This window comes from Cyprinus carpio, chromosome B21, assembly GCF_018340385.1.
Source record: "Cyprinus carpio isolate SPL01 chromosome B21, ASM1834038v1, whole genome shotgun sequence".
NCBI lineage: Eukaryota > Metazoa > Chordata > Actinopteri > Cypriniformes > Cyprinidae > Cyprinus > Cyprinus carpio.
In genome coordinates this window covers 8,939,189-8,965,584 of record NC_056617.1, presented here as the reverse complement: position 1 = coordinate 8,965,584, position 26,396 = coordinate 8,939,189, and the positions used below count along the sequence as shown (strand labels likewise).

Sequence of the window (26,396 nt, the reverse complement as noted above, 5' to 3'; positions counted from 1 at the left end):
GAACAATAATGCCTCTGCTGTGTCTTCCAATAGATTTCCACTCAAAACAGCAGAACACATTCCCAACTTGTCATCACAGGCTTGCCACAACTCTCATATATTCTTCTTTTATGCCCTAGAATTTATTTGTCGAAAATACAGAGTTTGTCATGGTGCCTTCCACTGTAAATTGATTTATTATTATGTATAACTTTGTTTTTTATTAGTCTAAAATCCATGGTTTCCACCAAAACAGCAGCACAGATGCGTGGGTTATTGCATGATGCTGAGTCAAGATTACTGGTGCTTCATGTATTAAAACAACTAAAAGACAAACTACATATTTTCTTCCTGTAAAGTGTACAGTTTCTCTCCCTGTTTCCTGATTTATTTATTTATTTATTTTCTGCCTCTTTGGACCTCAGCAGGTCTTAACATAGCATGCATTCCAGGTTGTCAGTATGTCTTCTGCCACCTTTGTGCTGATGTTTACAAAGACTACTGAGGTAAAGGTGACATGCGTAAACATATCCGTATGTCTTAAACATATAGCATCATGTGTTTCTTTATGGTTATGATTTTTTGAGCACTCTCCTTTACTTTTATAGTTTAAACTGTCACAATTTTTTTTTCAGTACTACAAAAGCTGATTAAATCGATTGAGTAAATAAACAAGTAAAATAGGATAAATCTTGAATACAATTTTGAATTTTATGGAAAAAATAATAAGAAATCTGGGCCATCACATAATCCATTACAAGATCAAAAGTCACGAACCATAAACAAATAAATGTGTAACACTACTGTACATGGCCATTTCACCCGTCTGTTCTGCCCTTGGGAGAAAGATTGCAACACTGGATTCATTAAATTTACATAACTGTTTTACTAATAAGGAGTTTTCATCAGTGGATATAAAACACATCAGACAGGTTATTGTGCATAACAACCTTGATGAATAGTTATTGTTTATGAGTGTTAAGGGTGATTCATTTCACCTATGAGATAACAATTAATATTTTATAACAGGACAAATAGCTTTCTGAGCCTACATGCTTGTCTATTGTAGTGTAATCACAAGCTGCACACAATGAGTCTGACAGTAATCTAAGCAAAAGACCACATCAATTTTGTTCCACTAACACTGAGTATTCCAATAATAATCTACTTAAGACCCTTGGTTTTGTTAGCATTGTAATGAAGGCAATGTATCTCTTTTTGTATGTACACCTTTACAGATGAAGCGGCGATCATTCAGTCAAGAGGGCCTGATTTCACAATACTTGTGCATTGCATCAGAGGCTTGGCATGTGACTTCTGTGCTGAAATCAGAATTCCCCTTGTTATCGCCTCTTCAAAGTCTTATTAAGGGAAATTGTTAATTTATAATGACAGTTTATAGGTTATTCAGGTAGAGGGGGTGGCAAACCATCCTGAATGCAACATTGTTTGCCTACACGGTGGCAAACGTGGGGCTTTTTACTACATTTTTTTTTTTTTTTAAAGGAGGGAATGCAAAATAAGATTATGATGATTAAATTTACCTAATTTGTATAATTGTCAGAGTAAGGTTTTATATAGTGGTTAGAAATTTGTAACCCAGTCGAATACTTTTTCACTCTGATCCGTAAACTAGGCTATATATATTTTTTTTTTTCTTAAAGCCTATTGTTATTATTATAGTTTGAAATATAACATTCAAACAAGATTACAAATGTCATAACTTGTATTAAAGACTTGATGAACTGTATGAATGACCCTGTAGTAATACAGCAACCTACAAATCACAGCTCTTTCATTAGTCGAGATATCATCACTCTGATTGGCCATTGAGACTGACGTCACGTGACGTCACCCAACACTGTCTGACTTTTTTTTTTAACTTGACAAGAGAAGCCTCGCATTACACCAACCGCGTTTCCACGAGAAAGCAGCCGAAAATGACTCGGTTCTGACAGGCCATCAAACACTGGATGTACATTGATTTGTGTTGTCACTTGTTTTTTTAATAGTTTGTTTTGAAAAAGTTGTTTCCGGAGTGTAAAAGAATCAACAAGTAGTTGGAAAAGTCGGAAAAACACGCCATCCTTTCCAGGATGGATAAATCCACAACGATGAAAGTCATGGTAAGAAATCTGACGGGGATTGTTGGGGGTAGTTTTGTTAAACAGTGCATATTTTTCAGAGTATTGGATAATTTCATTGTTCATCTGTGTTTGTCGCAAGCATGGATATGAATGTGAATTCCTGGAGCGATCAGTCATAACGCTTTGAATGTTCCGAAGCCAGTGTCTGTGATTATGCGTTACTCGATCAGACTTTTCGATGTGCATCAAGTGTATTTTATTATAAACGTACCCTTATTTTTTTCTTTAAAATCAGCTCGATCTATTTAGTAATTTTTCTGTTTTAATCTGATGTGAAAGGCTTGTATTATCAAATAAATGAAAGTGGATCGTGATAATGAACATTGTCAAACTGAACTGGCCATACTGGCCGCTGATGTTTTATTGTGGTTCTGAGTTCAGAACGCTTAAATATTTACAAATATTAACATGGAGTCATGTTTTTATATTGAGTTGTTAATCCATGACTAATATCAGAAAACCTTTTAATAGTACACACTTTATGAGTAATACAAGTCGTGTAGTTTCGAAAAACACTGTCTCAAAACTTAGTGAGCTGCCTACCTAGGCAACATTTTCCAGCATTCAATACAATGCCAAAAAATGCTGTCTAGCAAGGTTTTGAGACCGGCATGATAATGTGTAGTGTTTCAAGATTTATTATTTTTTTAATAATAATAAAAAAAAAAATTCTGCAGAGATTAAACTTATTATATTTACTTATGTACTTATATTACTTTTTCAGGTTAACTATGTTTAGTTTTCTATACAGATTTAATTTCTTATTCATTTCAAATTTTTGACAATAATGAGTAAAATGATCATTAGGCTCCAACAATAAAATATGCATTATAAATATTTTATAATTAATAAAAATTATATTGATTATTAGAAATAGTAGTATTTATTTATTTCAAATTAATTGCAATATAGATAGGCCTAGATATAAATTATTTTCATTTATTTTAAATGTGCATTTATTAAGATGCATGTTATTCACTTAAGAATCAATGGCTATTATTATTAAATAATTACATTTTTGCAAATACTATTTTGGGTGCTGTTTTTAGAGGTCCAGCAAATAGTAGCATATTGGTTGGTAGAGTGGAAATATTGGTTAAAAATATCTGCTGAACCAATTATTGATCATTTCCGCAAAAAAAAAAAAAAAAAAAAAACAGTTCCCAGACTTCTCTTCTCTTATGAACCTTGCCTTGTGAGGGATTTCAAAGAGTAGTGCTAGTGTTAAGTTTATTCCACGCTGAAAGAGCCATTCACTGCTCTTCTGTTGGTTTTTCCAGCTCTGCTCTGCCAAAAGTGGCACTATAAAAACGCTTGACTGACTGAATGCCGAGACTCACCTTTAAAACTTTCCCTTGAGTCTAGAGCCACGCTCGGATCACACTGTGTATGTTTAACTTAAAATCACACCATTCCATTAAGCAGCGTATTGAAAAACACAGGCTGGTTCTTGCATTGACCTTAAGTGTATTTTGTGTAAATGCATGTATTATGTAATTATATACTCATATAAAGAAGCAGTTTAATTAGTAAATTAGATAATGAAATCATCAAAGGGAATGTTGGCCATATTAACTAGTTATATTACAGTAACTGTTACCTCAACAACCTCTCTTTCCCATAAGTCCCAGGTAAACTCACTGTACTTAGAAGCCCATGTTTGTTTATTGAAATGACAGGGTAGAGATTGTTTGCAACATGACTGTTTATGGACGCTGTAAACTTTGCTAAGTTATGAGTCTGCTCTGGTTGGCTGGTTACTAGATGAAGATAGCTCATCCCTGCCAGTCTGCATAGCTCAAACATTCCTGGGCCAGTGAGAGCGGATGGGGAGGGGGTGGACGGAGGCGTACGGCTCCCACTGTAAACTTCCTGTCAACACAGATGGCAGTAACAGGAATCAGATCTTTGTATACTTTTTTTCCACCCACAGTCACAAACATTTTGCATACAATCGAAGCAGGGGTCCCTGCTCTTGAAGTCTTTCCATTTTCTTCCTTTTGTGCTTGGGATCACAAACAGATACATGTTGTTTCTTTTCACTTTGTGCACAGATTTCTCTCTCTTTCTCCCCCCATCTTGACTTTTTTTGCCCTCTCACACTCCTTCGATGTTATCGGAGTGTGCTCTCCAGGGTGTGGGCATGGCCAGGAAGTGTGCACGGTATCTCTCAGAGCGCTCTGAAATCCAAACAGGACATGTGCTACATACCTCGGGATCCACAAGAAAGACTCCAGAGCGCAGTCGACATCCCGCGGCTCGTTAGGAGCCTTTTAAAGCCACTTTCCACCGGCAGATGTTTATAGAATCTACATTTACGAGGAGACAGGAAGAGAGAAGATTGCGTGATGCAATTAAATGCAAAGCTCATTATCAGAGTAATCAGAATGATTTGAATGTATGGGAGCCTGAGTGTGTTTTAGAAATCGTACTGTATCTGTTTCTTAGACTATGCTGTAGATTACCCACAATAAACAAGGACCAGAAGTGTTTATACTAAGATGAGAAGCACATTTATCCTGCTCTCAAGCTTTACGGCTATTATGCAAGGATGTTGTTATGGTGATGAGTAGTTAACATGAAATGCTTCAGGGAACTCTCCATTCAATTTTTTTTATTTAATTTGTTTTTTTTTGTAATTAGTATGCATGGAGCTTTTAAAAACATTTAAAATGTGTAAATTTTATATGTTCTTGTTTTATATTAAAATAGAATTTTTTTTTTTTTTTTTTTTTTTTGCACAGTGATTTTAGGCTAAAATCATGTGTTTGATTATACAAGTAGTAGATGTGATACATTATGTGTCATGCTGAGGGAAATTGGTTTGACATGAAAATTGACATGAAATGCTTTAGGGATGTTGACTTTCATGCAATTAGACATGTTACACTCTCAAAAATGGTTTTAAACAGCATTTTGCTGATTCTTTAATAATTATTATACTTGCAGTTTTTAAAAAATGTATTTAAAATATATATATTATATTTCTGTAGTCTCTCAATTCATATAAGTCCTATGCATTCACATTTATTTGGCTTATATTAACTGCATTTTTAAATACCTAAATACTTAATTGTTTAAAAAGTATGTTACCCATTTAAATAGCATAGGACCATTTAAAATGAATAAGTAAGGCAAACACTTGTTTAAAAATGGTGAAAAACTTGGTGGTTACATGACCTAAGATATAGACCTTCATAAAAATGTTAACCTAAAACTTAATGTTAAATAGAGAGATCATACGTTTATGTGAGTCATAAAATCATGTGCAAAATTTGCAGCTTATTCATCCTCCTTGTGACATGTTTTAAAGTCGTGTGGCTTTAAAAAGTTCAAGTAGTGGGAGGAAAAATGAAAGATTATGTGCAGTCAAAATGAAAGCGTCTTGATAGCGTGTGGGTTTGTGGTTAGGCTTATTTCATTTGCCATTTAGCTCGTCCCGGGAAAGGTGAGGCATCTGTCAGTGTTTCATTTATTTCTAAGGTGGCCACACCTTACAGGTCACTGCACCCAGATTCAGTGACCGAACGAGAGATGTGTTACATATATTACAATGCACCTGCTATTCAGCTACCCTTCTATTCAACCCCCATTGACTCCAGTTAAAACGCTAATAGTGTGCATTTCTCTGTGTGTGTGTGTGTTCACTCGTACCCCCTATCCAGTGTCTTCAAACAATAATTTCCCATCGGTTCGACTTAAAATTGAACAGTCATTGGCCATCCTTCCTCCTTGAAAACAACACCCACTCGCTCTTTTATTCTTATGTCTTCTCCTCCCATAAATCCACAGGTGAATCACAGATTGGGTAACTTGCCACTGTGGCAAACACGCTTGAATTAGGGTGTGTGCTTGCTTGTAGGAAATTAGATGAGGGTGTAATGTCTCACTTAAGCCAGTGGAGAATAGTGTCAGTTTGTAGCTTGGTCACACCTTGCAGATGTTTTCCATGTGCATTTGCCGTGTGGATGGGAGTATTAATGTTAAACCTTATCTTGGTATTGATGTCAGGGGACAAAGTGCAACTGTTTAGGTTTCAATAAATAGACAAAAGCACTAAATGACAACACTATATTAATATTCCTCAGGTGTTCTGATTAGAGGCTTTTGCTAAATCGTTATGTAACCTATGTATTACCTATATTTTATTTTTTTATTTAGTATGCCTTCATCAAATATATTTCTATATATCTTATATAAATCTTATATAAATTTTCACTGATATTTATCAAGAGACTATTTTATTTATTTATTTTCACAATAATTTTAGCCTAAAGCACTGAGCAAATACGCACAGGCTAATTTTTAGAATTATTATTTTTATTTTTTTATTTTTTTTATTTAGTATAAATGCATATCATAATATATTAAATGTCATTAAAATATACTTCAGTATATTTGATCAATTTAATATATATTTTTTATATATACTGGCTTGTATTAAATGAGAGGTTATGCAATATTTTTTGCACACTGCCTAAGCCACTTTTTATTTTATTTTAATTTACCTTAATTTTTTTTATTTCTTTATTCTCATTTTTTTTTTCTTAATTTTCAATTAATAAATCATTAATTGTTTATTTTAATCATGTGTAGAACACCTTACATCTCTAGAATTACTTAAGCTGGCATTTGCAGATGCCTGAATTAATGTTCACCTTGAATAGGTCAAAGAATGCATTCAGTGCAAAAAAATCAGCGTCCAGCACTGAACCTCCTGCTTGTGTGAGTGATGGGAAAGGCATTCAGCACAAAGCCTCTGTCTGATGTGAGTTCAGTGAGCTGAAGCTAGCTAATGAGTGAGGCAACTCAGCGTGGCGTTGGCCTAATGTCATGGGAATATGTTCTTCAAGCTTAAAATGCCATCTTACACAATTTATATACCACTCTAATGACCTCATCTCAGATTAGTTCAATAAACAGGTTGTTTATGCCAAGGTATTTGTATTTTTGCTGACGTGACTGACGCATGTTTTCCCTTGATAACAATACAGTAATTTAAAGATTAACTACTGTACTTGACAAAAGCGAAGGTGATTGTTGATCTCCAATAAAGTCTTTTTGAAACTTGTTTGACCTGTTTTTGATAATCAATGGGGCTGTCGTACAAAGAGAAGAGCCACTGAGTCATCCAGGCTTTAAAGCTTTTCATTGGATGAGACTTTGATCTGTGACGCATAGTCAAGCTATTTACCTCCTAAGGTTTCCATGGAAAGAGCTGCGAAGGAATGGAAATATTTAACGCTAATTAAATTAGGCAAGAATGGGTAGAGGTTATTTTACTCTGGCTGTTGTTAGAATTTAACTTCTCTGTCTCGTTCTGTGGCATCTTATCTCATTTGTCCCACCTAATGTAGTTACACTATTTGCCAAAAAAAGAAAATGCATCACAATTTAGGTAAATCGAATATAACGTTATTTAATAAGTTCAGATGTTCTGCTTGTGGAGCCCAAACCAGTAATGCAAGACATGAAGCATACTATCTAGGGTATTCAAAAACAACAACAAAAAAAGTTTGGGGAGAAAATAAGGAATGTGAATTGGAAGTTAAACTTTTAGTCAGACATTTAAATGTGGATGGACACATTTTTAGTCAAGTTGATGTGAACTTCTCTTTATCTCATCGGTTGTACCTCGTATATTCTGCAGAACCGCAGATGTGGTTTTACACAGGAAGTGCACTGTAAATCACTTTTTTTTTGTTAAATTCCTTTTTTGCTTTCATTGTCTTTGTCTGTCTGTCTCTCTCACCCTCTCTTCCTCTTTCTAAAGGAAAGAGATTAGGACAGTCCTGTCTGGTCGCTATTCACTGCGCTCTTTATTAACACAAGACAGAAAAGCCACAGGAAATCTGAAATGTGGAAGGCTGTGCTGTCGTGGCTTTCTGAGGCTATTAATATCCTCCCACGCACACTAAAGGACAGCAGGCCACCCGCCTGATCTCTGAGGCTGAGGGTTCAGTCAAAAACCCCTCATCACCTCCACGGGACTGAGAAATCACACTTGTCTGGATGGAGGTTTGAGAATGTGCGGGTCGAAAACATTCAGTATGTGGTTTGGGGTTGTGATATAACTGGAATAGTTGCGAAACTTGACGTTAACACTTTTAGAAGAATGTATCTGCTTTATTTGAAGGATTCGATGCTTGGTAAATCATTGTGCAGCTAGTTGTCACCTAAAGTTCATAGAGTTTGTTGCCATTAAAGACTGTGTGTGTGTTTTTCTGTGGCCCAGCATGAAGCTGAACTCCAAATGAAGCCTCCACATTGTCTGACTGTTTCCTGTGTTCCCCGAGAGGAGCCATTTACAGATTTTCACACGCTCATACCCAAGATGCTAGTGTGTGTGTATGTGTGATTGCACATGTTCTGTGGTTTAGGTAGAGTTCACGAGTTTCAGTATGTGTGTGACGTATTACATCAAAAGGGCAGCTGTGGTGTCAATAAAGTATGCAGTGTTTTGAAAGCAATTTTGCATATGTTGCAGATCTGTGTTTGTGACCTCATTCCTGTACATTTATTACAAAGGTGAAACATCGCTACATTTAATCATCTGATTTACTTAAATTTTCCCCTTGCTGGAGCAGTGCTGTGGCAGTTAGTACACAGATTGATATAGATGAGATATAAAAAATATTAATGATATTTAAATATTATATATTAAATACTAATAATGAATACATTAATATTACTTTGTATTATAAATCTATTACACTAATAAATATAATGTATAATTTAGTTTTATATATATTATATATATTATATATATAATTTTTATTTTACTATATTTATTATTACACTAACAAATATATAGTTTAATTTAATATAATATATAATAAAAAATGTTAAAATATTATATATATATATATATATATATATATATATATATATATATTTTGTATAATACTATATTTATTATTACACTCATAAATATAATGTATAATTGTTTCATAAATATAATAAAAAAAGTTTAAAATAATGTTTTTTTTTTTGCAAGGATGCATTAAATAGATCTAAAGTGACAGTAAAAACATATAACAAAAGATTACAAAATATTTCTATTTAAAATAAATGCTGGTCTTTTAAACATTCTATTTATCAAAAAAAAAAAATCGCGAAAGAAATGTTTTCAACATTAATAAGAAATTGTTCTCGATTTCTGAAAGATCATGTGACACGAAAGACTGCTAAAGGCTTGTGAAAATTCCACTTTACCATCACAGGAATAAAATAGAAAATTGCATATATTGTTCATGCAGGTGCCATGCGTTTAAATCATGTTTGCCACATTTCTGTGCTTTGTATTAAAACGACAAAAATATCAAATTAAACCAGTCTTTTCATATCAATCATTCTCCTCTTTCGATGAGCGTGTTTCCTTGTGCAGCGTGTTCATCATGTGCATCCTGTCAGTATAATGCATAAAAGACTGGAATCTGCAGATAATTTAAGGCACATGATTCCACAAGGTTCCTGTTCCGGACTGCTGGAAATAATGAAGAATGGTGTGTCATCCCTTAACCAACAGCTCCGATAGAAATCATCTTTTAAGTATAGGGGGAAAAACTCCTGCTCGTCTGTCAATTCCAGTCATCATGCATAATGAAACGCACTGTACAGCATGTAGTACGGATGTAGCCCTAATTGAACACGTACACACACGCGGCAATCTGTAACCCCAAACAAGAAAACCTGTGAGACCCTATTGTCAGCTAGCAAAGATTGTGCCAGAAGTGAGTGTGTGCGTGTGTGTGTGACAGTGATAGACGTACAGCTGCCTGTCCTCATGTGAAAACAGGCACTTTTAAACAATGAAGATTTCATGTTCTCGGCTAATAGTTTAGAGCTGGCAGTGAGCATTGTAAACCCAATTGTTTAACTGTAGCAAAGGAAGCCAGCACACTTAGCGCTTTCATTCAGGCCAAAGGTTTCTTTAAACTGTTGTGTGCTCTGGTTGTTTATTGTATGCCGTCACTGGCATTAACCGGTTCATTCATGAGCTTTTGTGTGACCACCGCTCTCGGTTACGTTTACTTTGGTGGTCAGCCAGTCAAACAAAACTCATTCATTCTTTCTCTGCTGTTCATTCAGTAATCATGTATATATATAAATCCTATGTGGAGCACCGATGATTTAGGGTCAACCTGCTTTTAATTATGGGTAAAACTTCTGGTTCATGTCTCTTTTCCAGCTCTATCACTTGAAACTTTCTTTCTGATATCTGGGATACTGCTATTTTGTTGAACTGCAACTTGCTTCCATATCATCTTCACCAGTCATTCCTTGCATATTTAACAATTATTCACACAGACAGAAGGAAAAGGGCGTCCCCTCCGTTTCGAACGCGCCACGCTGGTGAGCTGCCAGAGAAAAGTGATTGTGGGTTTGGAGGACTCTCATCTTGGAGGTTAAGGTTACCATGCTGGTCTACGTCCTGACCACCTATTACAGGCCAAACCCTACCGCAGGCTGTCTGGACGCTGTGAATGTGTGTGTGTGTGTTTCCTGCTTATATTTTTGTGGAGGATGTTCTGTGAGATAACTGAAATGCACATGTTCGATTTGAACCGTGTGCAGACCTTGAAGTCTGAACCAGATTTCGTTGCTGTTTCCTCCTGTTTAAATGAATTGCCTGGGAAAGCCGGAAGCCAGTTTGTGTTGAATTTGTCCTTGTCTTATCTTAGTTCTAACAGGTCATGCCTACAGGGTGACCCGTGTCCCTCTGCTATGCTTTTGTCATGGTTTACCAATGGTTTATCGGGATAGTCTTGAAGCACTGATAATAGAGACAATAGTCCACTTTTAGCAGCGCTAGCTAATAAAAACCAGACCACCGGTCCACAAAAGCGTTTTTCAGACGAGATTAGTTTTATAAACAACGTTTGAGTTACAATTATTAGCATAAGATCTGTCTTTTCATGTAAATTATTCAGACAGGATTCGATTGTAGTTTTTACTAAATTGTATATATTTGGGTGCTAATGTCTTCTGAATGTTTGTATCACAAAATCCAGTGAAGTAAGCATGACTTTTATGTAATATAAATTTATATATTTTGTAAGTACATGATCTGACAGCTTTTATTAATTTCAATACTTTTTTACTAAAACTTGTTTAGGGCTCAAAAATAAGGCCAATGTAAGTGAGTTCTGGTCGGTTTATGAAACTTGCACAATAGGGTCAGCACTATATTTTATTTTATTATTATTGTTCTTAACTTATGACTATATCATAAGTACACACATTAGTAATGCTTTGTTGTGTTGTGTGTGTATGTGTGTGTGTGTATATATACACTATAAATGGAATTGTATTATGAATATTAAATGTATATATTTTATTGTACATTAAAAAAAAATTATATATATATATATATATATATATATATATATATATATATATATATATATATATATATATATATATATATATATATATATATATATATATGCTGAAATAGACGTGTTTTGTCGCTTGAATATTGTATTGACAATAAAATATATACATTTAATATTCGTATTACAATTCCATTTATAGTTTGTGTCAGTGAAAATTTAGATAGACCAGCAGTAAAAATAAAAATGTTTGTTTAGACATGCTTGAAAATATGACTGTTTTAAGGTCTAAGCAACAAAGAACTCACTGTATTTTTAACTCAAATCTTTTAAAGGTGTGGCTTTAATTGCAGAAGCACATCAAAACATTTTTTTTTCATTCCAGCAAGTCATGTCATGACGTCTAATGTTTAATGTTCCTTGTTTGTTAATAGTTTCGCTATGAGCTGTCAGCAAGAAAGCTGACAAGTTAGTTCTAGTGCAGCTTTGGTATCCAGTGTTTCACCAGATCTGGAATGTGCAGACACAGGAAGTGATGTCACTGTCCCCACAGCCTCCCCTTTCGTGCCTCTCCAAAGAAAAAAAAAAAGAAAAAACACCACCTGTCTCATGATCAGACGTGTCGCCATGGAGACGTGGAGTTTCCATAGCATTCACACACACAAACGCAGTCAGGAAAAATTTTGACTGCTTTTTAACGAGTGCTTGGCATAGCATTCTGTCAGACAGGCTCCACTGTCATTGGTGGGTGATGTCATTAGTAAATCAGCGAACTTTGACCCAGATGGGTTTGCATGTACCAAGGGGGTCCGGAACAGGTGTCGGACATTAATGCAGCTATTAATTTTTCAGGCTGCAGCAACTGATATGTGTGCTTTCATCCCGTCTGGGAAAGTTCAGTCTTTGCGGTATGTGTGTGTGTTTGGGTGTAAAAGAGCATTGTAGCTCATTAGTGTGACTTTTAATGTTCCACTGGTCTGAATGGTTTCAGTGTGTCCGTTCAGAGTCAAGAATCTCTCTTCTTTCACTCGTCGTTCCTCTCCGCCATTCCTTCCCATGTGCCTGCCCTACGTTTTGCGCCATTTCTTGGCTTCTCACACTCCGTCTATTGTATCTGTCCCCCTTCTCCTTTTCTTTTCAAATTCCTCTAGCACTCCATAGCCGTCACTCTCTGACCCCACCTCCTGGCGGCTGCGTCTAAATGGTGCGATTGTGCATGTGTGTGCATGTGAACGTCTGTGGAAAGTCTGACGTGAGCGCGGAGAGAGTGTGGCTCGACAGCGCTGCTCAATCCAGGAAACTCCCTTAGAACAACAAGGCATGGCTGACATCCAGAGAGCTCCACTGGAGCCAAAGTTTGTCTCAGACTTCCCTCCAACACACACACACATACTCGCTCAAGAAACTCTCACACATGCATTCGGTTCGCCCGCACTCATTTCATTGTCTCGAGTGGTTTTACTGTCTGTGTGGACACTCGATGGCATCTCAATTCCCCTGGGGCTGATAGACTCAGTCCGTCTTCCAACAAGAAGACCATTGTACCCTCCTCCGAGTTCCAAACATTGCATCTCCAACCCCGAATTGAGTCTCTGCTCTGTTTTTGAGTTGATTTACTGTGGCCGTTGTGATATTTCAGCTATTAAAGATGGATTAGCGTTCCAATCTGCGGTTTGACAATGTGATATTTGTTGAGAACCCTGCACACTATAGCACGTATCGCCATATTCTCTAATACCCCTGGTCCTCTGGTGTCTTAACGCAGCTGTTCGGCTCTATTTGATACTAGTTTACAAGTAGCATTCTGCTTTTCTCCTCTGTGGTATGTCTTCTCTGGTTGCTCTTCTGTTTTGGAAACCCTGTTGCTATTCTACAAATATTAGTACATAATATTACACTGTCAACATTTGAAGTTTTGCTGTTGCAGTTTGTCAGCAGCAGTGTAGCTTAACTTATTGACCAAAAACAGTGAAAGGCACATGGAATCAAAGGCTACTGAATAATACGCTACTTTTACTATGTAGGATGCAGCGTGCAATTTTTGGCATGCATAGAATGCTTAGAAGATTTGCAAAAAAAAAAATGTGTAGTATAAGTACAGTATATACTGCATGGGATAGTCCCACAATGCAATGCACTCAACTTGATACACTACCATTAAAAATATATATTTTTATTACAATATGAACATGTATTCAATTGATCAAAAGTAACCGCAAAAACATCTAGAAACATTTCTCTTGAATTTTCTATTCATTCAAAAATCCTAAAAGGAATGTTGGTTTCCAAAAAAGAAAGCAGCAGTTTTCAACATTGATATTAATAAGAAATGTTTCTTGAGCACCAAATAAGCATATTAGAATAATTTCTGAAGGATCATGTGGAGTAATGGCAAATTTGTAATATAGCTTTACAACCAAAAGAATAAATTACACTTTAAAATGTATTGAATATATATTTTAAATTGTAATAATATTTACAACATTACTGTTTTTACTATTTTTGTGATCAAATAAACAGCCTTAATGAGCATAAGCAACATCTTTAAAAATGTATTAAGATCATTTTGTATTGACTCTTTATTCAAATGGTCTTAAGTTAATGTTTTAATTCAAAAAGACTTTTAAAAATTTTATTTTTTAAATGTTCAGTGTCATCATTTGAGACAACAATGAAGCATGCTATTATTAGAATCTGTACGGTTTCATTTACACCTTTCACGAATAATATACAGTACTCAGTGCATTATTCTTTTGCAAACACAGCTACAAAAATAGGTCATTCAGAATTCAGCATGATGTCACATCCTGCATATTTATGAGCATATTAACATGTGAATGCCATATTTATATATCAACAACCATTCAGAATTCATCAACTTGGCCTGCCCTGAGAAACATGAGTGCTCATTCATTACAGTACTGTATATTGGTAAACAATGGTTGGTCAATCATAACAGTTTGCATATTAAAATAGTTCAGTGTCTGGTTTCATTAGTTCACTTTTATGCTAATGTCCAACCAGCATCATAAATCAAAACCGCTGTCCTAAAAGATTTGTACATCAAGTTTACCATCTTTAATTACTATCTGAGCAAATTTTGCAGTTTTAAGTGACGTATTATATTATATTTTACAACTGAAAAAAGCAGCACAACCCTACTCCCCAGATAGAGCCGTGAAGTTTCAGTTAAATGCAAAGTGTTCAAGAAAAAAAGAGATGTGTGTGTGTGTGTATCAGAGCGCATCCATATGGTGAATGAGTGTCTAACAGACATGTTCAAAGAAGGCCAGTGTGTGTGGGAGAGGCAAGGGTTGTTCTTTATATGTGTGTGTGTTTAAGAGGAAAAGGAGTGTGATAGAGTGGTTGCTTTTCATTCTTTCTTTGTTTGTGAATGTGTGTGTGTAAGTCAAATGAGAGAAAAGAAGAGAATTTTGGGGGTCGTTGTGAGCAGACAGAGATGTGTGTGTGAAGGAGTCAACAGCAGCTCTGTATGGACTATGCATGTGGAGCAGGGGTCTTCTACTTCAGACGAGCACTTTACTCGGTCCCTGAGGCACCCCTTCTTTCTTCTCCCTCTTTTCAGCATGTCACAATGAGAAGGCCTCATTTACGGCTAAACAACACACTTTAGAGCCACCACTTCAAATGACCCACATTCTCCCAGACACACAACACCACCGCCATACACCTCAGCGGCAACTCGACACCACCGGCTCCATCTAACGGCCTACATTTCCCATTATCCTCTGAGACAAAAAGACAGAGATACCGAACTGACTGGCCATTGACCAGCATTGGGGACATTTGTTTATAATACCGTATTTGATGTTAAAAAGAAGCACTTTTGTAGCTTTTCCCTCTTAAAGTCCACTCATAATGTTAGTCAAGGTTTCTTGCACCAAAACAGTCATAATCAAATTTTACATGACCATTTTCCACAGACTGTGTTCCAATTCAACAGGCTGTTTTTGCTACTGTACCTTTTAGAGTTTAAAATTACCATGCAGTTTTGCTACAGGGCAGTATATATAATACATGTTTATTAAAATATCTGTTGTACACGTGCAGTTTTAAATATACATTGTCATATGGACAGTAGGCCTTTAATGGAAACAAAAACAAGTACAAAAAAAGTAGAGTCAGTTGAGTCAGATTGATTCAGTAACCACCACTGTTGTAGTTTATTCAATGGATTCAGCAAACTCATTCAAACTTGAGGTTTTTTGAATGGTTAATTAAACTAATAAATCATAAGAATTACGTCCAAATGACCGATGAATTACTGCTGAGTTTATTTGCATGCCTTTGTTGTCAATTACAAATTGGTTTTCCCCTTTATAAGTTGTCATGCCTAAATATTTATAATTATATGATTAGTTGCTTTTTATTTGCATTTAGCATTGTTTCGCACTGTTGTCAGTGACCTTGTCAAAACTTACTTACTTCCCACCATTTAAGAAATAGTTTTTTAGATGTTTACTGCTATTCCCATGGATCCCACAGCACATTTAGAGTTCTGTGTATGTGCGTTTTGTCAGGGTAGGTTGTTTTGTTCTGGTCCAGGAAAAGACTCTCCCCTGCTCTGTTAATTTGCTTTGCTCTGCAGATGTGCACATCAGATGGTTTGAATTAAATGCTAGATTGCTCGCACAAGGTCAGCTATGAGAACTCAGAATACCTCTCTATTTGCCTCTGGAACTGAGAAAGAAAGGCTATATGTGTGAGAAAGAGCACAACTGCAGCCGTGTGAAAGTATAAAACTGGTATTTCTCTTGAAGAAACCTCTTATCTGCTGCTCTTCCCAGACTTTTTTTTTTCTTTTTTTCTTGTGTGCCTCCACAGCCCCATAAGAAAAAGCTCAAATACCTATTCATTAGCAGCAACGGCAATAAATTAATTTATGAATGAAATTCAGATTAAACATTTAACAAGTCACTTGCAGTCTTCATTCCTTTGATATCTGTAATAATGTTAACAAGAAGATCTGAAGTATCTGAAGTGCTTATGACTGTAGTAGTTTAATTTAAATGTATTTCTAATGTGTTTTTTGTTTTATTTATTTTGAAGTATTTTTTGAGTAACTGAATGCATCAATGTGTTTACAAAATGCATTCAGTATAAATATATTAATCTAAACCTAAGCTTTTCTAAAATATTAATTATATTTTCATTTTGAATATTTAAGTCATAAGCCAAAGTCATCCTGGATGCAAATTGAAAAATCTCTCTCTCATTTTCTAGGTCTCTATTATCGTTGCTTTGATTCATGTGGGTCATCATGAAGCGGCAGAGCTTGGGTTTGCAGGAGACCTCCAGAACCGCACGGCCAGACAGCTGAACTGCATGGAGAACCATGAATACCCTCACATCGGCTTCTGCTGCAAGAACTGTGAAGCTGGTAAGTATAGCAGTGAAGATCCATCTCTGACGTTCCTGTCAAACCGTGAGAACTTCCCTTGTAAAGGCCAGTACTGTAAACACAAATGACTCAACTCGCTCAAAGCAAAGATTTTAAAGTAAATTGAAGCATACACTAGTTTTCAAGATGTTTAAAATCGCTTTCCAGGCTATGCTGATTAGGCGCTGACAAATTAGGCATCTGTCAGTGTTGCTATTAAGAGTATTTTTCTCTGATGAAAATTTGAACAGAAACAAAATGGTTATTTTATAGAACAGTCTTCATTAGCTTAAAACTCAGCATTCTTATTTGTAAAACTCTTGAGAGGTATTGGAGGTGTTTGGAGATTCAGAATGACAGGAAAAACCGCCTGATGGGAATTAAACACAAAATATACAATTTGGAAATATAGTATTGGGAATTACAGTGAGAATATGTGGAATGTAATAAAATTTTTCATTTTTGTATAGTTTGTCTAATAAGCCCATGATAATCACAGGATGGTTTTTCATTACCATGGTAAAACCATATAAAACAAAAGATATGAGAGAATTTAATATTTATTATAAAACAAGTAATTTTTATGAAAAATAATGGCATGATTACACTTAAAAATAGATTCTTGAATGGAAAGTTTAAATGGTTACTTAAGTTAAAATGTACTTTTTTCATATGAGAAATGCTAATTATTAATAATTTAATACTAGATAATTACGTGTTTGCATAGAAAATTGCATCTTCGAGTAAATGTTGTTGGTCTTATTGGGGGAAAAGGGTTACTTCAAATGTACTTTACTTAAAAGGTACTTTACTTAATGCATTTTTCATACTAGTAATGCTAAGTAATATTTTAATACTAGATCACTGGTTCAAATATAATCACTATAAAAAATCTTGCATTTTGTGGTCTTAATTATACAGTTATTTTAAATGTTTGATTCTAAACACAAACTTGTTCCTGTTCTGTTTTTTTTTCTCCAAATACAATATCTTGAGATCTAATGTCTGTCACATTGTTTTTGCCTTTCACAGGCACTTATGTGAAACAAAAGTGTAGCAGTGACCAGGAGAAGGGCATTTGCGCTCCATGTGAGAAGGGCACGTATGCCGAACACCCCACGGGCATGGATCAGTGTCTGCAGTGCAGCCAGTGCCACAGAGGTAACAATCTCCGCTTTCTTCTCCAAACCAGCCATTTACCCCAATCTCACAATTAGATGTTTGTAAAAGGCAAGGCCAGATCTTTCTCTTACAGATGTTTAAAGTAAGTGTTTATGAGACTGGCACTTGGAGGTACAGAAATCTCAACCTTCTGCTTTTGTAATTGATTGTAGAGTTTTCCAGTAGACAGCCATCTGTAGTCTGCACTGACTCTCTAGAGAAGCAGAACACTCAGGAATGTATCATTTATACATCTCGAATGAATAATGGAACACACATGGTCCTTGGCATGCTGGGAAGGCAGCAACGCAACCCATCGCTGGTGACTACTGGACAAACAATTAACTTCTGAATCTGCTGTCGGAAAACATAAATTAGAAAAAACTAAAAATCTCAGAGATGAAATAACTGTACTGGCATCAGAATTATTTGCTTTTGGAAATTCAGACTCGCCTTTTGTACAGGATGCAAAAATGTGCAGCATACAGTGATCTCCAAGTGAGACGGGACATCTAAAGCACATTGAAACTATCACAGAAAGCTCTGCTGTGACAGCCCATTCTTCTGCAAAGCTATTTAGTCTGTCTCTGGATCCTATGAAGTCAAAGCCATTCATTAAAGTGCTGTTTATTTTGATTGGACAGCCACGTTTACCGTTTATTAAATCATTTGATTTACCTAAACACTCTTTCCCACAAGACCCTACTGCTTGTTCAGATCCAAACTCTGTTGTAAACACTACATATTCTTATAAACAAAATCTCGCTCCCCCGTTTAGACAACGAGCCTCCCATAGGATTCTCAAAAGGACGGGGACATAAGCAGGCCCCATGAATAGAGCTGAGTCTAGTGTTTCCTGTACTGGACACCTCGCTCCTGGGAATCTGATCTCCTAAAGTTACACGTCCTGGGTGTGGCCCCACTCCTGTGTTCTTTCACTAGCCATTTGTGTGTGTATGAATGACTGATCTATCCTCTAGTTTATATGCACCTTTGTGTCTCTTGTCCGGGTTTGTGTGCATGCGTGTGTTTTAGGATGATGCAGGGCATGCCTGTATCATGTGGCGTCTTGTTAGGTATCAATTTTGCACAATATATCACTCCCAGGTTAGCCCTTCTGCTTGCTGAGTCAAGAGGGTGTGTTAATTAAGACTTTCCGTGCAGTTCTTTCCATGCAGTATCTGCATTCTCTTTGTTGTACTGAATGTCATGTGAATCTGATTCTGGACTTAAACTGCATCTGTGTTGAATAAACATTTTTCCAATCATTCATTTAAACACTGAATAATTTTTTTAAATCTATTTTGGACTGAATCTGGATCGGGATCTGGATTGATCCAAACTGTAAATATCTTATTTTACCCTGCAGAGGTGCATTTCAGATGTCGTCTTAGAAATTAGCTTTAACAATAATGCTATAATTTTAAATTTGGATTGAATCTGGATCAAGATATGGATTTATCTGAAATGCATACAATAAATTTGACCTTGCAGAAGTGCATTTCCACTTCTTCTGAGGCAGATACTAGTTTTAAAATACATACATTGTATTTTCATCTAAATTTGGATTAAATCTGGATCAGGATCTGGATTTATTCAAAATGTAAATATCTTATTTTACACTGGAGAGGTGCATTTTAGCTGGCTTAGAGATTACTTTTAACAATAATAATGTGAACCTTGTTTTTATCTAAATTTGGATTGAATCTGGATCAGGATCTGGATTTATCTGAAATGTATGTAATTCATTTTACCTTGTAGAGGTGCACTTTTACTGTCTTCTGAGGCAGATATTAGTTTTAAAATGCATACATTGTATTATTATTATAAATTTGGATTACATCTAGAATAGGATCTGCATTTATGCAGATATTAACCCTTTTAAGGTGCATTTAATATTTTCTCTGAGACAGGTGCTAGTTGTAATGATAATATATAGAATCTTTTTTTTTTTTTAAATCTAGATCTGGATTAAATCTAGCTCTGGATTATTCTTTTAGCATCTGGATTGATGCAATCATTCAGTTCACCCTTCTGATGTGTGATAAGAATTTCTTTCTTTTCCAGCTGTTCTCAGAGGCAAATGTTAGTACTGTAGTAACAGATAGACACTAAAACATTCCCTCTGAATCTGAATCAAATCTGGATTGATCCAGAATTCATATGTGTTCCATGCATTTGAACTGTTTGCTGGCAAAACCATTCGGTCGATTGCTTCTCTCCCACTTGTTCTGATTTCTTCATCCATCCCTCCCTCACCTTTTTGCTTCTCTTCCTCCTTTTACAGATCAGATCATGGTTGCAGAATGCACCAGAACAAGCAACACCAAGTGTGAATGCAAACCCGGTACCTTCTGCCTCCCGGACGAGCCCTGTGAAGTGTGCAAGAAATGCTCCAAGTGAGTTCCTCCTTTCCTCTGGAACGTGCTCTTCCCATTTGACCTCTGATCTGCAGCACAACACCCAGATGAAAGCTCTGACGCTCCCACCTTCTATTCTCTTAACCTTTTAGCCCCAGCCTCTGCTTTAGATCTCCACATCTAATGAGTCAGATCCCTTTCCCACTGATTCACTCTCTCCACCTTTAACCCCTGAGGCTATTACTGTGCTATTCATAATGACAATCATTTAAGGACTCCTATTTTAGGCCTTTGGCTTCACACCCTTTCTAAAAGGCATATTTTTGACTGTGGTTTTGCAGGTGCAAAGCTGATGAGGACGAAGTCAGCCACTGCACTGCGACATCCAATACGAAGTGCAGGAAGCGAAACTCTCCTCTGCCAGAAGGTCCAACGGACAAGCCTTCGGCATCAGATAACACTGTTACTACAGGTAAGGCAAGCATATGCATACGAAAATCCAAAATGAACTTGAAATGACAAAGTGGCTCAAACTTGACATTAATAACACTGTATCATGCAATCATGAACAGAAGGAAATGTTTCATTTAATCTTTTTTTTTTTTTCTTTTTCAGCAGTTGGTATATCAGTTTTAGTACTGCTGATTGTAATAATTGCAGTTGGAATGTTTTTCTTCCATAAGAGACGCCAACGTCGAACAATTGGTATGTTAAAAATCCTTTTTTAATCCTTGTATTTAATAACACTGCAGTGTTGGTTGTTATATATGTATAAGAAGTTTGAAGACTTTTAAAAACATTCATAGCACATTGTAAAACAATTAATGCCTTCATAGTATTATGGCATAGATCTGCAGATTGGAAAATCAAATGTATTTATATTGAAACGGTTTTAAATACACATTTTTTATGGACCTATATGCTATCAACTTTATTTCAGACCCTCCTGGTGATTGTAAAGAAGTGAAAGTTCCTATTGTAAGTGTTTGTTGGCTTTTTATGCACTATTTTGATTCATTTAGATGAATTAGGTTAATATTATTCTGATGCTGCAAATAAACGTACATTTGAATATAAAAAAATATTAAATTATTTTATGAATTAAATTATATAATATAAATAATATAATGTAATATAATGATATTATATAAATTATATAATTAAAATTTTCATTAAGTTATTTACTTTAAAGTTTGAATACATTTTTGTTGTTCTTGACGTCCCTTAGGATGAGCCTTCAAGATCAGAAGAGGACCAAGAGAACAGCCGCAATGCTGTATTAGAGAGGGAAGAGGGGCAGCGCCCAGAGTCCCGCCCCTTGTTGACGCAAGAAACGCAAGAAACGCAGGAAACAGGCACCAAGAGCATACCAGTGGAGGATGAGGACCGGGGATTGGGCGACAGCTTGCCAAACACTACAAGCTCTTCCCAAACCAGTCTATCTGCCCTCCCTCCTCCAGTCTACAACGAGGAATCACCACGATCGAGTCCCCCAGCCCCGAGACAGACGGAGACAGTTACAGAGCCATGGGCACGGGTTAGTAAGAATTGGGACCAATCACATTTTTTGGATCAATCACACAGTCATTAACCATCAAAATGCAGTGAAATGACAAAATAGTGCATTAAAGATCCTAGTTGCCAAGCAGAAATCTTTATTTACCAAAAATTAAGTAAATTCACAACATTGCTAAACCTGATTTTTTTTTTTATCATTTTTTTTTTTTTTTTTTTATATATATATAGGATGATGGTCCTCCCAGAAGACTTGTTCCTTTACTTGGTAAGATATAATTCTCTCAGACACAGTATTTGGAGAATACATAACTACATGACAATGTTTCTTGGTTTATATTGAGTAAATGTGACTTTAAAGGTTCAAAAACCGGTTCAGATTCTAATTCAGACATCACCAGACATCACAGTGTTTCCATTTGTGAGTTTAGACTCATTTGTAAAAAGATTAATTAGCAGAGTGCAATAGAAAGATGTTTATTTATTTTCTTTGTTTTTCTTAAGTGCACAAATGTTCAAAAAACAATAATGGAACTGAAGAAAAAATTAAAAAAGATACCACACAAATTTTAAATGTTTTGAAAAATTCAAATTTTCTTCAAATCAAAAAATAATTTAACAAAAACCAAATAAAAACATAAATAATAAAAAAAAAAATAATAAAAAATATACTGTGAAATATTATTACAATTTCAAATAACAGGTTTCTATTTTAAAATGCCATTTATTCCTGCAATGTTAAAGCTGAATTTTCAGCAGCCATTACTCCAGTTTTCAAGGTCACATGATCTGTCAGAAGTCATCTAACATGCTGGTTTAATATGAAAACATTTTTGTAGAAACTGTGATAGGTTTTTCAGGATTCTTTAAATAGAAGGTTCAAAAGAACAGCATTTATTTGAAATAAAAAACATTAAATGTCATGAATTCTGCATCCTTGTGTTTAAAATAAAGAAAATAAACATAAATCTAATTCTGTATTTGAATTAATCCCAACCCTAATTACAAGTACAGAACGCACCCTTTTCATTAATATAATTGGTTCTTTTCAAGTTCATATTCCAAAAGGGCCATTAGACATGTTCTGAAGTCTTATTGCTCTGATTTAATAGGTGAGGAGGAGTCTCTAAGCAAGAGTTTCGACCTGTTTGACACCCTGGATGTGCGGTACCACAACAAGTTTTTCCGTAGCATCGGCGTGAGCGACAACGCCATCAAGGTGGCCGAAACGCAGCACCCTGTGGACAAAGTCTACGAACTACTGCGGGTTTGGATGCAAAAAGAGGGCCTGCGGGCAAACATCAACACATTACTACAATCTCTGCTAGACCTGGACCAGCGGTATTCAGCAGAGCACATCGCCTCCAAGGCTGTTGAACGAGGCTACTACAAATATGAGTGATATCTCCTCAAGACTGCAAGTTATTTGTTGAGTACAAGAACTAAGTAATGGAGAGGTGTAAATTCGTTTTGATTTCTCCCCAGTGGGTCTGTTGGTCTCATGGCATGAACTTGATGTCCTGTTATGGAGACATTGGAGAACCACCTCTCTGTAGCGCCCAGGTTGGGTTTAGAAGCCAACACTGAACCTTTTTTTTGAGGATTTACACTGGCTAGCAGCAGAGGGCGATGTGTTCCCTCTCAACCGTGCATTGTAGTGTTACTTGATGCACTGGCCTCAGGCTTTTAAACTACAGGTTGGTCCAAAGCCTACGTATAGATGTCATTAAACCTTTGGTTACACCAAATGTTCAAACTAAAACAAGTGTATTTAGCACTGACAGGCACAAATGGAAGATGTTCACAAGCGTCACACTACATGTAGTCACATTTCTGCAGTGAATCACTTCTGTTCTTAGCTACAAACCTTGATAAACTCGGTTACAAATGAACAAATATGCTTCAAGATGAGTTTAGAACTTGGTTCAGATTGAGTTTTTGATTTCAGACGTATGTCAGCAGTGTAGGGTTTCATTTGAAGTTCACAACATGATTTTTTTTTTTTGGTTATTCCAGAATGTCTCATAGTCAGGCTGCCCCTGAATTTTGCCAGTCTGTAAAAGGTGATTTTTTTTTATTTATTTATTTTTTCCCACAAATGACCCTTCTTCATCTGTTTGGTGCGAGGACGAGATGTTTTTCAACCTTCTCGACCTTTCTTGCCTGTTCCGTTTTCCTTGTTTATATTTAAATAAGTGATGTATTTATTTGTTTTGTGTAATTGCATATTATTTATACCTGTTACCAATATTCACCTACAGTAAGTGTTCCTAAATAATTTTGTCTGAGTTGTTCTACAGACAAATGCTTCTGGTCCTTTCACAAGCAGATTCAGCGCCATCTTCGTATAGTTTTCTGTAACTAAGGCATTTCTGCATTTACCCCAAATGTGTCGCCTACTACAGACACATCATTTCTTGTTATATGAATGACAAAACGTGTCCTTCGCTGTGGATTTTATGTTCCCAGCTAATGGTGTTGTCCATTAATGTTGTTCCACAGGTTGAATTAATATCGAGGATAAGGAGGCATTTCAAACTTCTGCTCGCTGTTCTTGTTTTATATGCGGTAGTGCACAGGTACGTGTTTTAGATAGCTAAAAGATGAAGGAAATTTATTGTTCATCCACAAACTGCTTGCAGTTTAATAGCCTTTTTTCTAGTATGTAAATAGTTGTCAAGAATTCTATTAAACGAAACTAATAGATATATATTTATGGAAGCCCTAAGAGCACAACGTAATGGGTACTGCTTAAAAACCCAACCGAAGGAACAAATTGAAATTAAAATGAACAAGCAGAATAGATATTATCTAAATAAACAGGGCTTCTTAATTCATTTACGTAGCAGTAAATGAACTGTGACGTCTGACTCGGCTGTATAGCTATGTAGCTGTATTGGTGTATGAAATATATTTTCAGAACAGATCTCAGATCAGCTTCACCTTCTAACAGACTTGTTGGAGTTAAAGCTGAAATTAGATCAGTACAGACCAGCTCCCCCTCCCTTCCCCATGTAATTATAAAATTGTAGAGCTGTCGTACAGTGCAGGCACTGCCACCTATTGACATAGAGTTGAATAGCAAGAGAAAAACCTGCATCAATTTCAAGGGAACTTTTTCCACATCTTCACAGCCTTCTCTAGACATCTCCCATCTTTTGCACTGAATTTAACATTGAGTGTCTCTTCAGATGTAGGTGCAGGAGTTTTTACCTCTGAGCAGTTCAGTGCCATTTGTTTCTCTGTGTTTTCAGAGGTTTTTATAATTTTTTAATTTTTGGTTTTATATTGACTCCACGTTGTTCCTGCCTTGACGCCTAACACAGACGCATGCCTCAGTGCTCACTCTTGCTTCATTTTCTCAATATCTCTCTATGAGTAGAAGTTTTGTATCTCTTTTTTTCCCCTTAGACAATTGTTTGCTTGTTTATGAATGTAAAATGTTTGCTGTTGCAAAGTTGTTTGTAGAATGTTTTTGTTTTAAAATAAAAAAATAAAAAACACCAAAAAGTGTCCGTGGCAAGTTCATCCATCACAAGTCCAAGAAAGAAAGTAATGTTTTTTTAATGTTATATGGAGTTATTGTGTTACATATTTATTAAATAATAATTTCTTTATGCAATCAATTCCTTTATCTTTAAAAAAAAAAAATTATTCATTTATTTTATTATAATGAACATGGAATTTAGAACCACATACTGAGATAAAAAAAAAAAAAGTTAATGTTTCATAAAAGAGAATAATATGCAGTGACGTATTAAGACTTTTAACATGAAACATCAAATAAACAGCAATTTTACAAAGTCACTCAATGTAACAAAGACATACTGTGAAGAAATCATCTAGGCATTGCAATAGAAAAATATACAAACAAACAATCTCTCAAAATATGATTATTGTAATGATGCTGATAGTATGATGAGCTGAGGTATCAAGGTGCCAAACGTGTCTGCCAGCCAATCTGTATGTAATCTCTATCTCCAGGTTGTCTGAATAGTGAAATCTTGCCTGTAGCAAACTCTACAGCTGTCATGATATAAACAAGTTGTTAGGCTTAATAGAGAGTGTGTTCTCTGCACTCTGCTGGGCATCTCCAAACGTCTCTGCAGGCTCCTGCTGACTCTAAGAACTTCCCGTAGGATTTGGGCCCATCCATGAAGACAGAATCCACATTCCCTGAGGCAAGAGGCTGCACACACTCCTGGATATGAGACAAAAGCACAAGCAAAAAATCATCAAATAATCTTTAATGCTGCTCTCCACAAACTGGCATTAAAAGAAACTGGGTCTCATTCACTAATAATTGCGTGGATTAATTGCATATTTATACGTGCAGGAGAACGTGTGTATGTATATGAATTTGTACTTAATTCTAATGCTAATAAATTTGGAGTGCTCTAAATGAGCGACTGCGTGCCTTAAGTTAATAATCTGCACAAAAGCACCCAAATCAGCTCCATATAAGGACATTCTGTGCAACTCTCGTCACATATGACGC

General features: G+C 35.8%; 1 protein-coding gene across 2 annotated transcripts; it reads left to right on the top strand.

The window, feature by feature from the left end:
* The first annotated feature begins 1,857 nt into the window (after nucleotides 1–1,857).
* Nucleotides 1,858–25,408, top strand: LOC109053926 (tumor necrosis factor receptor superfamily member 10B-like). Of its 2 annotated transcripts, none has more exons than XM_019071224.2 (10): nucleotides 1,858–2,105; nucleotides 16,706–16,862; nucleotides 17,895–18,023; nucleotides 20,311–20,422; nucleotides 20,725–20,855; nucleotides 21,002–21,088; nucleotides 21,324–21,361; nucleotides 21,612–21,920; nucleotides 22,130–22,166; nucleotides 23,011–25,408. In XM_019071224.2, exons 1-10 carry the CDS (start codon nucleotides 2,076–2,078, stop codon nucleotides 23,298–23,300), a joined length of 1,320 nt encoding a protein of 439 aa, XP_018926769.1. In that variant the 5' UTR covers nucleotides 1,858–2,075; the 3' UTR covers nucleotides 23,301–25,408. The 2 variants fall into 2 exon arrangements, with proteins under 2 accessions (XP_018926769.1, XP_018926767.1); XM_019071222.2 differs by having other exon boundaries at nucleotides 1,859–2,105; nucleotides 20,999–21,088.
* Nucleotides 25,409–26,396: the final 988 nt, after the last annotated feature.